We start from the raw sequence: 13647 nt of genomic DNA, 5'->3' as shown, positions 1-13647 counted from the left end.
GGTCCACTCACATAAAAGCCTGGCATATGGGCTGCACTGTATAACAAAACCTTTGACTCTATGAAAAATATAAAAAGAGACTACCACCGCTATCAAAGATGTGTCGAGGCAGACCTGCTATCAGAATATTTGTTTCCTATTATTCAGCTTTCTATCTTTTTAAAAAAGCAACAAAGCAGGCTATTTTTTTGATAATGTGCTAACAGTGACAAACACAGCCAGGCATTGCACATTTTAGCTATATAACGGGCTGCCTTCTTAATAGAAATTATCATATTCTCTATATTACCTAGTTAATTGTATACCCATGTGTATCTCCTTTATTACTGTCCAGCTGTCTCTTTAATGTGGTTCACTGTTGACAAAAGAGACCAGGCTACAGAATGTAACTAAATTGAGGCACATTCATCACAATTAGAGAAAATGACTCAGAACTCCTACTCTGATTGTGGAGAGCAGTGTCATGTTTGAATGCAAAGCAAAACATTAAAAGCAATTTTTTTCAGGCTCTGGTTTGATGGGAAATCGGTGCATTTATGTTTTCACTATGGAGAAGGAAATAATTTGTATTTTAATATAGCGAAGAACACACAAAAAGTAAGGCTATTACATGAAATAGTCAATACGTTTTGTTTTCATATTGTGATATTTCAGTCAATGCACAAAATAAGGCAATTTGAACAAAATATAAATAAGTTCTTTCATTCCCTTGTTCAACACCAACAATGTAGACTGGTATAATTAGTATGTGAAATATAAAATTTTATATTGTAATTACATGGCAATAGGGAATTTAAAAAGAAGGAGATGCATAGATTTGATCGAGTCATCAGAGCGAACTCACCCTTTCTCCTGGCTTGCCAACTTCTCCAGCGGAACCTGATGGGCCAGGAAGACCCTAAATGTAGAGACATGAAAAAATCTCAATCTCACAGCCATATTAACACTCATAATTGGGCTTGCAAAGGGAATAACTTCATGAACACTATTCTGTCTTATTAAATCACTCTAGAAATGTTTGCATTGAGTAACTGTGCCCTTTGCTTGAGGTCTGAAATCATATTCTGCGAGTTGTTGTTGTGGGGGTGATGATGTTACAGTGAATTAGATGGGAACACTGTGGTTAAAGTCAGAGTGTTGCATGCTTGTTGACTTACCTGGAAGCCTGGAGGACCAGCAGGACCCTGTTCACCTTTGCCACCTTGGACACCCTGAAGTAACAGAGGAGGTAGCACTGATGTTAATGCCTGCCCTGTTGGTGTCATAAAAACATGTGCTGGTGTTGAGAGTCTAATGTTAAATTCATTTGTCAAGTTAATTGATGGAAAAACTACTTATTTGTCTATGCATGTTAGCATAGCTAAAATGATTATGGTGTTTTATTTTTAATCAAAGTATCCCATTACATTGTTAGTTGCCACATATGTCGGAGGCTAGAGATAATTTCTAAAAACAATAGCACCATAAAGCAAAGTTAGACAGCATCGATGCCAGTGCCAGAAGAGCTAGCACTGCTGCCAATGGGTCTGCTCTGAACTATGGAAAGAATGGCTACTCTGAAGGACACGGCTCACTTGCTTTAGAGGGACGTGGGAAGAGTACACACCTGGGGTCCAGGAGGTCCCTGAGCACCATTGTTCCCATCAGGACCTGGAGCACCCTAAATAAAACAGAAAGCTCAGAGTTACACACAAGCCAGAGAGCTTAATATGCTTCAAAGTGCCTTGAGAACCAATTCCTCAAGACACATTTATCATTTTAGGATTTATCATTTTAGAATTAAAGTAACTCATTGTGAGTTTCACCAAGTTCCAAATGCTGCCTATTAACTTTGATGCAGTTTAGGAGAAGTCCACAAATAGGAGGCGGTGTATGGAAGACAGAGAATACCAGCACATATTCATATCCTCTTAATCATAACATGAATAAAAAAGACCAGTTATTTATTAACTTGTTATTTGTTATCAGTTATTTATGACTGCTTTGTTATAATTCACTACCTTCTCCATGTAGTTCAAAATAAAGACATTCCAGCATGGCAAAAAGACTCTTAGGATGCTACTTTGGAAAGTAACAATGACACCAGAAGACAGCCTCAAACAAAGCCCTTTTTGGGGTGATTTTTCTGTAGAAGTTCATACCTACCCGAGCACCAGCAAGACCAGGATGGCCTTTCTCACCAGCTTTGCCAGGATCACCCTATTAAAAAAATTTCATACATATGCGTGAAAAAGAGGCCATAATCTCAAGAGGGGACCAAGATACAATAGAGGCATTGGAAGGAGGGAAGATACAATAGAGGGATTGGAAGGAGGGAAGGCAAAGAGAAAATGATGTACAATAAAAAGAACGTGAGAAGATTTTATGTCCAATTTTCCATGACAGTTTTGAAATGTTGATTTTGTTGTCTGTTTGTGTATTTCTCTGACGTTACTCAGCTTTGAACTTATTATCTAAGACATGTTCCAACACCAAGAAGCTCTGTATCAAAAGGGCTCTGTGGAGGTAGGTGTGCGGCTCAGGTAGCCTGGCTTCTAGCAGTGTAAGGCCACAGTGACACTCTGTGGAGGTGTGTGGCTCAGGTAGCCTGGCTTCCAGTAGCCTAAGGCCACAGTGACGCTCTGTGGAGGGGTGCGGCTCAGGTAGCCTGGCTTCCAGCAGCCTAAGGCCACAGTGACGCTCTGTGGAGGGGTGCGGCTCAGGAAGCCTGGCTTCCAGCAGCCTAAGGCCACAGTGACAGGAAAGGTTTAAAGGAAGGAGGGTTCTACAGCTTTCTGTGTCAAAAGGCCCGGTCTTGTGGTAAACTGCTGAGGAGAGAAATCCCTGACAGTGGCTGAGATGCAGTAAACAGGAATTAAGGGAGAGGAGGTCACGATCCTTACAGAGGGGCCTTTGGGTCCAGGGAATCCAATGTTGCCAGCTTCACCTCTTGCTCCAGCAGGGCCGATTGGACCAGGTCTGCCGTCAATGCCAGGCAGGCCCTGAAATCAGAGTTTCAAGTTACTCATCACCCAATGGCTTCCTGCTAGCAAGCTTAGCATGTTTTCAGATGCTGAAACAGATGATGTTTTCTGAGCACACAAAGCTTTCCCTGTACGGTGTCAATCAATTATGACTCCATTTCCCTGTCCTAAACAGAATGCCAGTACAGAGACACTCAGTCCAATCTCAGATGTAAGCAATTTGCCCCCTTCCTTCCCTTTCTAGCCCCTGTCACCCGTTTCAATTTCTCTAGTTATGGTTTCTCATCCCTTCTCTGTTTTTGGTCCTGCATCCATTTAGACTCCAGAATTACAATCTATTACCTTCTGTTCCCAAATGACGTAGAGGTGGCTGATATTTATTTTCAATGTATTCATGTATAAATAAGCCACAAAAATAGACTTGATGAGGGTGCGATAAGGGTTCTTGAAAATGTAATGGAAAATGAGCGCTACTTACGACAGGTCCTTCTTTACCAGATGGGCCAACGTTTCCAGGAGACCCAGGAAGACCCTACAAAATAAATGAGGCCTTTTCATATTGTTCCCGTAGCTCCCACACTCAAGGCTTGAATATTAATTGAAATCTCACACAGCACTTTCTCCTCACTTCATGTTTGTTGCCAAGGGGGAATCATTAGAAATATCAGCCTTGCTGGAAAGTAGAAAAAGAATTCTGAAATCTTTCTCTTATTTTTTGTCTTCCTTTGTATTTTATTTTTTGTGTATCTGATCCACTTCTAGGAGTCAGAAGAAAGGGTTAAGCAACATACTGTTTGGCCAAAATGTACCATATTTTTTCCTCCATGATAGGAAGAGGAAAAGAAAACTAATACTTTTGGTAAGCAATTTCCAAGGTGAAATTTTTTATTACTATATATGGTGTTCCTTATTACTTGTTTATGGCACAAAGTTGCCATTGATATTCACCCATAAGAGATAATGGAGAAGAAAACGATTCCATTGCTATGGATTTGAGTGTATCTGAATCAAAAGGTCTCTGTAGCTGGGTGTGATGCTGAATACATTACAGCATTTTATGATTGCTGGAAAAAATGGTTTCACTTAGAAATCTAATAAAGTAATAATGTATAGCCTTAATATGTTTCATGAATACCTTATCTAAAACTCACAAATTAAGATAAAAGATACGTGCTGGTAAGAGAGCCAGACTAATTTCGATATTTTTAAATAGATCTAGTTTTCTAAAATTTCATAGTCACTGCTTCAGGCAACACCCAGGAAACCTGTGAACTAGCCAAATACACAGAAACTTCTTTGGGGCTCTGACAAAGTTGAATAAAAAAAGGCCAACATCAACTCATCGACTAACAAGCTTATTGTTTGGTTGTTACTGTCAGTGGTAAGCAGCCCTTTAAAATGACATCAATTCCAGACAGGATTTTATGAGGCTTTATCTGAAACTTACTCTGGGACCCATGAGACCAGGCTCCCCAGGGCGGCCAGCGTCTCCATTAGGACCTCGGACTCCAGCAGGACCACTTGAACCACGATTGCCAGGAGGGCCCTGTTAATAGGAGAGAGGCCGAGTAAGGGGCCCAGTAAGGTATGCTGAGGGCACAACCTGCACCAGCATTGTCAAGGTCGTTCTTGGCAACTGAGTGAAGGACATCTTACCATTACACCAGCTCTGCCATCAGCTCCAGGAAGACCACGAGAACCAGGGCTGCCCTGTAAGGAAAGGACACAAGGCAGTGGGATTAGAGAAACTTTCCATCCCACAGGGCAGAGTTTACTAACTTGGGGCATGATTTCTTCAAAGAGGAAGATATCATTACACACCAAACCAAGATGTTTTACCCAAATGCCGAGGGAATGCACAGATGAGCATACGGCGAAAATAGGTCAACATTGTTTCCAGACCCATTTAATAACATACCAGACTGAGAGTCACTAATTTAATAAAACAGATGGAAGGCAGATGCTCTTTCATCTAGGAAATACACTCAGAAATTCTGACCAATTCCCAGTCAAGGGGCGGCATGATGATCTTGCTGTGTCTGAGTATTCAGAACTTACTCTCAGCCCTGGAGGCCCTGCAGGGCCTGCAGATCCAGGTTCACCAGGGGACCCTCTCTTTCCTTCTTCACCACTGGGACCAGGAGGGCCTTGAGCTCCAGCAGAACCCTGTTTAATAAAAAAGAATAAGAGTAGAAGAACATTTTTATATATCATCTAGCACCTGAAATTGAATTGGAAGCTGAGAAGGACCAATTAACAAAATTGTGATTATAAAACCACTTACAGGCTCACCCTTGTTACCAGTCTCTCCTTTGGAGCCAGCTGGACCGGGTTCACCCTAAGATCCAAATGAAACAGTGGTCAAACGACAAAAAGGGGCCAACACTCCACAGCAGACAAGTCCTTGGGATGTGTAAGCATAAGCCATCTAAAAAAAATCCATCCATAGGAAACCGGTAGTGACGAAAGGGAGTTTCCTCGTCTACCTATGCACAAGCTTCTAAGATAGCAGAAGGCAGGGGTTTGTGTGAGTGCAGAAAAGGGACCATGCAGGAACATAACAAAGCTGTACAAGAAATACAAACTTTTATAAAACCTTACAGAGGGAAGACAATAATAATAAGAAGTCAAAGAACATATGAAATACTAGAGTTAGTATCTCAGGATAGAAAACACTTACAACCAGTCCTCTGGCACCAGTAGCTCCAGCAGCACCAACGGGACCAGGAATGCCACGGGGGCCAGGGAGACCAGGAGCCCCAGCAACGCCAGGGAGGCCCTGTGGGAAGAAAAGACCCCCAGCATCTCTTAGGAGGAAGCAGGCTGCAGAGGCGCCCTAGGTGAGTGCCTCTAAACCCAGAGCAGCAAAGGTCAACCCCTCAGAGGTACTCACAGCAGCTCCCTTAGCACCAGTGAGGCCGTTTGCTCCAGGGTTGCCCTGCAGGCGGGTGGGGTGTGAAAGGGGGAAGGAAGAGTCCCAGAATTAGAGTGTTTCTTACCTTTTTTGAGCCCACCTTCAGTTATTCTACTCAATGGTGTTAATTTCAATGACTACTTACAGGAGGTCCAACGGGGCCAGAAAGACCTGGAAGACCCACTTCACCACGGGGACCAGCAGGACCAGAAGGGCCGGGATTGCCAACAGGCCCAAGTTCACCCTAGGAATGGAAGTAACAGAAGGAACAACTGGGAATTAGCACTAAATCACAGAACAGCACACACGTTATTACCGCACCAACTTTTAGGGATTTTCTTCAGGATCGCTTATCTGGTTTATTATCACACGAATTTGAGGTTGACTTTCTAATTTGCAAGCTTTGTTCTGACTTTCTGACATTATGCTTGTCACCACTCTGTCCCCGCTAACATAGGAAGCATGGTCAGTTTTTGTTTTTTGTTTTGCTTTGTTTTTCGAGACAAGGTTTCGCTGTAGCTCTGGAGCCTGTCCTGGAACTAGCTCCTGTAGACCAGGCTGTCCTCGAACTCACAGGGGCTCTGCCTCTGCCTCCCGAGTGCTAGGATTAATGGCGAATGCCACCCCTGCCCGGCTAGGAAACACATTCTACAGGGCCTCTGGGCGAGTCAGTTTCTAGGTTGCTGCTCTGTCTATAAATAGTATGCAAGCACACAGTTGAAAACTGTACGATTTAAAGGGTGGGGCTGATTGAGGGAGTTGCTAGGCAATTATCTCTCTTCCTGCAAATACTACTGATATTTCACATCACACTAAAGAATTTATCACGGCAGGGACAGCAACCGATGTTTTTACCTTGGGACCAGGAGCACCTGGGAAACCCGGAGGGCCGGCAGATCCAATGGGACCCTGAAATCAAAGCAGAAATTCCCCTGAAGTGGATGAGGAAAACAAGCACCAAGTTCTATTGAGGAAGGACATTGGCCGTTTCCAACACAGGATGAGTTTTTCTTTATGCATCATTCAGTAGCTCCAGGAATTTGAACTAGCTCTGCTACTCATAAACGGACACTTCCAAAGGGAACATTTGGCAAAAGTGCTCAAAACAATGTCAATTCATAAAAATTAGGGAGCATAGCTCCTGCCCGACACCTTGAAGCCTTGTCAACTCCCCAGTGCAAAAACTTACAGCAGGGCCAACAGGACCGACGCTGCCATCACTGCCACGGGCACCCTAGGAAGGAAGGAAAGATGAGCAGTCAGGTGGAAGCTAACAACCACCATGGGACGACATTTTAAAAAGATTTAAAACGAAGCAAAAAGCTGGATCACTTACAGCTGGACCAGGGGCTCCGACTCGCCCTCTCTCTCCAGGAAGCCCACGGGCACCCTAGAAGCAGAAATATTGTTAAGAAAATCGAGAATCTCTACAAGTAACAGGCAGCATTTCGCTTTGCTCAGTTTCTAACATATGCACAGATTCATTAAGAACACAAGCCTCGTTCTAACACCAGGTGAACGCTGAATGAAGATGCAGAGGAACATAAGAAAGACATCAAGAATAAAATGCCAAGAGAAATGGCAGCTACCACAACTTGAAAGCTGTTTCAAGATGCAAAGGGTTTCCAATGAACTGATCAGTACTTACCGCTTGGCCTGGGGTTCCGTTTTCACCAGGGGCACCAGGTTCACCCTATATGCAGAAAAAAAAAATTGAATCCGTGTTTGTTATATATACCATTTTTCAGTCTGCGCAATCTTTTACCCTCTTATATCAGTTTGAGCCATTCATAAGTTTTAAAACATCTTTTTATGCATATAGATTTTTTTCTCAATGATCTCAGACACATATGTGTTTTAAAAAGATCAAGAGTTCTGTTTAGTTAAGACACTAAAAAGTTGTGGTTATTTGATTATGCTCCTTTCCTATTTTATCTTTACATTCTATACATTTGGAATCAGATTAAAAATATTATTTTAAAAAAGAAAATACAAAAAATACATTTTCTTTCAGTACAGCCAAATTTACCTTCTTCAAAGGTGTTTGAATGCTCAGTTTTATCATTTTCATTAGGATACACAGAGTAAAAGTACCATAATAGTTTTTATAGCCATTGGATTTGTTTCTTATTGCGAGTGGTAGGCAGTGCTGGGTATTTCCTATTTGGGGGAATGTAAAAGAACTTTTCTTCAAGATATTCTAGATTATAGAGAAATGCTGAGGAATAAATCCGAGGCTTGGTGCATGCTAAGCAGGTGCCCTACCACTGAGCTGTTTTCCCAGTTGTAGGTTTATGGGGAGATGTTCTTTAGGAATGAGAGACGTGGGATTTCTCGAGTTTGTCTTGTTAACCACCGGGTGCTAGACTTTGAGCAAGTCACTGGTTCTTTCTAACCTCAGTTTTCCCAATCCACACAATGAGAACACCTACGAAGTGCCTTTTAACTCCAACAGTGTATGATACTGTGAACAGCAGTCTGAGCTATAATTCTGGGCTCATGGGAAAATGCATTTGACCTTATTCATCTGTGTGGCAGCTGGGAAGCTAGACCATATTCTCCATATTCATGTCCATCTCTGGTCCCGCTAGCATTTGTTACTCATTAATTTGTAATTACGTTGGTATTCACTTTAATATCACATTATCTCCTTAATAGGAAAGAGAACCTTTTATGGTTGGAAATGCTGTCAGAGAAGGAGCTAAGCCATGAGATAAAACACTTCTGAGACTTTAATTACCTCATTAAAAATTTTTTGAGTGTGCACAGATAAATCAGAGGAAAGAGGTTGAAAAGTGAATTGTGCCATGAATGTGTGTATCTAATTAGTGCAAGGCAAAGGGGTCTCCACTTTTAAGCAGCACACCATGTTCTAATATTTGATTATGTGTCTATTTACCTTTGTTTTGGCTGCAGAAATCGAATGACATTGTAAGGGGAGGAGAGAATAAGGCGGAAGGAAATCTTAACCCTGTTTTTCATTTGATTTTTAAAATAAACATAAAAGTTAAATAAGTCTCAGCACTTAGCCTTTTGTCATTGAGCCTCAATGTTGTGCCACTGAGGGATTTGAAGAATAGTTGAGGAGACAAGATACCTTTTGAAATATGGATTGTCTTCAGTGAAATAGCCTTCTTGGTAGTGTTGGAAGATTTAAAAGAGTTGCTTACAAACCGTGTTCCTAACTCAATCATTACCTTCACACCCTGGGCACCAGGCTGTCCCTTCAATCCGTCCAGACCATTGTGTCCCTGCAAGGCAATGGGCACTTTTAAAATGCGTTCATGTTGTCATTTCAGTCAGATGAGAGTCCCCCGTCTTTGCAGTTCTTATATCTGATGGACAGAGCCTGTGGCTGCTGAGGTAGAACGGGGTCCAGAGCTCCATCCAGCTCAAGTGAGCTGGTCCCACAACCCCAGGTCAGTCACCACGACTGCAGGCAGCAAAGAAAGGAAGGATGCTGAACAAGTTCCCTTCCATCCTTGTCATCCTAATAATCTCATGGTTTTCAGATACTTCTACCTATTTAAAAATAAGCCACAGTTTACAGTTTTTCTGCACTGATCCCAGTTTTTGGTGAGTTCTGGTTCCACTTTAATTTCCAGCAGAATTCAGAGACATGGAAGCTAGGATGTGTCTGTCACCCAGGAATTTAAATACACTTGAGTTCTTACCTCTCCCCACCCCATGAGCATGTTCCCTTATTTTGATGGAGAAGGTGCTCACCCGAATGCCTTTGAAGCCAGGGAGTCCAGGAGTTCCAGGGAAACCCCGAGCACCCTTGGAAAAAAAAAATCAGAAGCAAGTGAATAAGGTTTATCTTAGAAGTTAAAAGACAATGCTTTCCTCTTTTTAAACCAAGCTATTATATGAGTAACTAAGATGATGGCATTCGTAAAAGATATAGAAACAATTTGGTTGTTTATAGTTTGATTGATTGCCATGAATAAAATATCTGCACTCTTTCCTTGTTTCTTTCCCTTGCCTTTAGTCAGGGCCACAAGTGTGAGGGGATCTGTGCCAGCATCAGAGGCATGGCCACTCATACCTAACTCTGTGCTATGTCTCACCTGTGGTCCAACAACTCCTCTCTCTCCAGGTCGTCCAGGTTTTCCAGGGTGACCCTAAAACATGAAAGCAGCATAGGGTCAGCCTTTACTTGGTAAACCATGAGAAGAGAAAGGTACACATAAGAATGGGGGCTTAAATACATGTTTAATTAAACTTTATCTCTCTCAAGTACAAGCAAGCTAATTAGTATTTCACTAATGTAATATTTCCCATACGGGGAGACTCATGTCAAGCATATTTTGAACCTTCAGTATGGAACTAAATCTCGGTCTAGACGCTCCTGTTGAGATGAAGCATTTAAAAGTTGTCTCACAAGAGCCTGAGAATAAACACTTACATCCTCACCAGCCTTGCCAGGGGGCCCAGCTGGACCACGAGAACCTGCAGGACCCTAAGGAAATAGGAGATGCATTATGAGATGAAGACGGTGTCCACAATCCTCCCAGCAAATATGCTTTTCACACAGGAAGAAAATGTTCTCACCGTTTGGCCGGGTTCACCAGGCTCACCAGCAGGTCCCTGGAAACCTTGAGGGCCCTGAGGTAAGGGAGGAGGAACATTTATTTATTTATTTAGAATCAAACTATGAAATCAAACTCAGGTCACTGCACATGTTACACAAATAGTTTGTCATCATCCCCACCACATGAGCTGATTGTAAGATGTTGGTACTTACAGGGGCTCCAACAGCACCAGGAGGGCCTCTGGGTCCCATTAAGCCCTGCCAAGAGAATAGACGTAGTGAGTACTAAGAACTCAGGTCATTTTGGACTGGGAAAACTGGATTTAGAAACAATTCTGCTGAGCCATTGCCTGTTTGCCATGGACGGACGAACAAGACCATCCTACTTTTACCTCATAGTTTTTCTCCCGCCCAAGGAAGCATTTTTTTTATAAGAACCCAAATTTCCTGCACCTGCATCCTTTCTTGCCTTTCGCTTCTCCTTGTTTCACCAACTGAAAATTCAGAACTTGATGAGGGTTGTGTGGGGGAGCCACAGACTCCTCAAGATGTGCCGAAATGGGCATCTGGAGGTTGTCAAAGGTGATGAAGAGAATAGCTCTTTGCACAGATCTAACGGCTGACACAGCATTTTGGCTAAATTCTCTTCATTGTACGCCATCTCTCCATGCCATGTTTAGCTAAGAAATTGATTTTTTATTGTCATAGGGGCATAAATTTGAAAGGATCAAAAGTCTTCCTTAATGATTAAAAGGGGGTTAATTATAACCTTAAAGCCCCTTTCAGGGTTGCTGGTGACTGATGAAAATGTAAAGCAAAAGTGGATGTAATGAGGGGTGAAAGAAAAATGAATTATTATTGAGGCAGCCTATTGGAAGAATCTATGACAGGATACTGAAAACATAATACAAATGACAGTAGTTTGCTTTTTTTCCTCTTTGGGAACACAAATGTAAGGTAAAACAGAATGCTATGAGTTTGGGGGATAAATGTAGCTTTATTTTGCCTCTGTAGTAATCAATGCTTATGTAAGCTCATTTGCAGGACCCATTTCTCATACATGGACAAGTTTTGAGTAATTTGTTTTTGATGTCTATCAACCATGAGGACCTTGTAGTGAGTCCACCTACTTTTAAATGACTATAGCAAGACACTACATAAAGCACATTGTTCTCATTATGAAGATTATTTATTTTGTTTTAGAAATTGCTTCAGTGTTAAAGGGAAGTTGTTGCTTTTCAATGAAAGTATTTTTTATATCCATTAAGTACAATTTTCTTTGACATCATGAATTTTTAATTATATTTATTCATCTTTCCCTGTATTTGCAACAACTTCATTTACATAAGGATATTTTATTTTGTGAAGGCTGTGAGATGAACCATGATTAATTCAGAAAAGGACCCTGTGGGGTTTTATAGTTATTGATTTTCCAACATGAAAAATTATTTTAACACTTTATTGCTGCCTATCTTCTCTATTTGTTAAGCACATGTCTGTTGATTGCTTATGTCTGTGGAAGTATGGAGATGCACAAACTTAAATTATACTTTGCTGATACTTTAAAGTGAAATATTCACTTGATTCTCCCCAGAGAGAGGCTTTAAAGACAAGAGAATCTGAAATTCATATTAATTTCCCCCAGCTTCTATCCGCCATCTTAATTTTAAAAATAAAATGATATCTACTTCTGCTTTATTTCCCATTTTCCCTCTTCTTGAGAAATGGGTTCTACTTCACAGCTGACTAGTGCCCAGCATTAGCAGAAACAACTCATTTTAAATGTCCAATAGAAACAAAGCTAAAAGAATGCCTACATCTTTCATTTCATATATGAGCATTTTAAATTACTGGAAAAATCAGGAAATTGGAAGTCATCAATTAAAGCTCCATTATTTCACAAGTGAGAGCTTTAATTCACAGAAAATACTGTCTTGCCCTTATAGTACATTAGTCTATTTCGGCCCATTAGCTTCAGAAGAATATCTTGTGAAGACAGAGCACTGATAATGGACCCAGGTAAAAGCTGTGTTTTAAAGACCATGATAACTAACAGATAAATGTTTTTGGAAAACATAATTAGAATCACCAAGTTGTATGCATGTGTATTAAATTCTATAGTAGTTAATCAACCTAATGTTTTTATTTCTGGAACATTTTCATTCTTTCAAATAAACTATTACACATTTTTCATGATTGTGTCTATTTTTTCTTTATTACATCTCAGTAATGTTTGGTAGAAGATTCATCTGTTAGCTAGGTCATCGTTCTAATACGCAGGGAAGCTTTATAAATTGTTATACAAATGGCAGAATGTGTGCTGGTGACATAAATGCTAAATTTGACTCATTCTCTTCTATATTGGTTAAGAAATAGACAAAAAGGGTATTTTCATCAGAATGGAAGAAAACAAGAAGTATTCCTTCTATGATCAAGTCCTCATTCATGGCTCACCAGAATATGTTTCATTTGCTGTAGTTCTGAACCGACTGGGGACACCTCTTGAATACTTGTGACGAAGGAAATGTTCTAGTCAAGGACTAAATACACGAGTCGTATGTTGCCTCTCGTGCATCTTGCTTATTGGTAAAAAGGCCCCAGACTCTCCGGTTAGAAGGTGAAGGGACTGAAACGGAACTTGGGCCCTTCCTATCAGGTGCAGGAAGCACAGTTAGTAGTCGTGTGCCTCAGAGCTACGTCACAGTGTAAGGGATACGGAAGTATATAGAGAAATGGATAGAAGCTAATATTCCGAGTTGATCTGCCTAAGTTATGGTCATTATGTCTAAAGATTATTTCTTAGACATAAACATCTGTGTTTTTATGAAGCATCTTTGCTGAGAAAAATGAAACTTTTAACCTGGACTTGAGTTTTGTTATTTAAGTGCAGAAAAGGGAGTTTGTTTCATGTATTCTAAATATGGAGTGTTAACTCTCGTTGTAAAGTCTAATATAAATTCCCTCTACAAGCTTCTTTTTCCCTCTAGGAGGAAAAGAGATAAGCATACCATTGGTCCAGGGCCAGATGAAACTCCTTTGTCAAGATACTGAGCAGCAAATTTCTACAGGGAACAAAACACATACAAGCGTATATGTCAGTGGTCATACACTTAAATTTTCCATTCTGCTTGCAATAAATTTCCTGATAGCCATGTTTCAAATAGAAGTGACTTAGAATTCAGAACTGAGCCCCCCCAGCTATCACCTACCTCTAGAGTGAGGAAGGATGGCTTCCT

The 13647-nt window shown here is 41.0% G+C and overlaps 1 protein-coding gene across 1 annotated transcript in view; it reads right to left on the bottom strand.

Annotated features, from left to right (window-relative positions):
• Col1a2 (collagen type I alpha 2 chain) overlaps window positions 1-13647 on the bottom strand; it is a 35405-nt gene that overhangs the window by 15662 nt on the left and 6096 nt on the right. Inside the window, exons 6-29 of the mRNA XM_041675574.1 lie at window positions 13420-13473; window positions 10625-10669; window positions 10432-10485; window positions 10286-10339; window positions 9948-10001; window positions 9604-9657; window positions 9075-9128; window positions 7526-7570; window positions 7214-7267; window positions 7067-7111; window positions 6733-6786; window positions 6023-6121; window positions 5857-5901; window positions 5644-5742; window positions 5248-5301; window positions 5022-5129; window positions 4620-4673; window positions 4411-4509; window positions 3442-3495; window positions 2883-2981; window positions 2146-2199; window positions 1607-1660; window positions 1158-1211; window positions 845-898 (exon numbers count right to left, since the gene is read on the bottom strand). Coding sequence (XP_041531508.1) covers window positions 845-898; window positions 1158-1211; window positions 1607-1660; window positions 2146-2199; window positions 2883-2981; window positions 3442-3495; window positions 4411-4509; window positions 4620-4673; window positions 5022-5129; window positions 5248-5301; window positions 5644-5742; window positions 5857-5901; window positions 6023-6121; window positions 6733-6786; window positions 7067-7111; window positions 7214-7267; window positions 7526-7570; window positions 9075-9128; window positions 9604-9657; window positions 9948-10001; window positions 10286-10339; window positions 10432-10485; window positions 10625-10669; window positions 13420-13473 — 1494 coding nt within the window. The remainder of the gene's footprint in view (window positions 1-844; window positions 899-1157; window positions 1212-1606; window positions 1661-2145; window positions 2200-2882; window positions 2982-3441; window positions 3496-4410; window positions 4510-4619; window positions 4674-5021; window positions 5130-5247; window positions 5302-5643; window positions 5743-5856; window positions 5902-6022; window positions 6122-6732; window positions 6787-7066; window positions 7112-7213; window positions 7268-7525; window positions 7571-9074; window positions 9129-9603; window positions 9658-9947; window positions 10002-10285; window positions 10340-10431; window positions 10486-10624; window positions 10670-13419; window positions 13474-13647) is intronic.

Source organism: Microtus oregoni, unplaced genomic scaffold, assembly GCF_018167655.1.
Source record: "Microtus oregoni isolate MIOR12 unplaced genomic scaffold, Mior012 000026F_ref0000081, whole genome shotgun sequence".
Classification (NCBI taxonomy): Eukaryota; Metazoa; Chordata; class Mammalia; order Rodentia; family Cricetidae; genus Microtus; species Microtus oregoni.
This window is presented reverse-complemented; position numbering and strand designations above follow the sequence as displayed.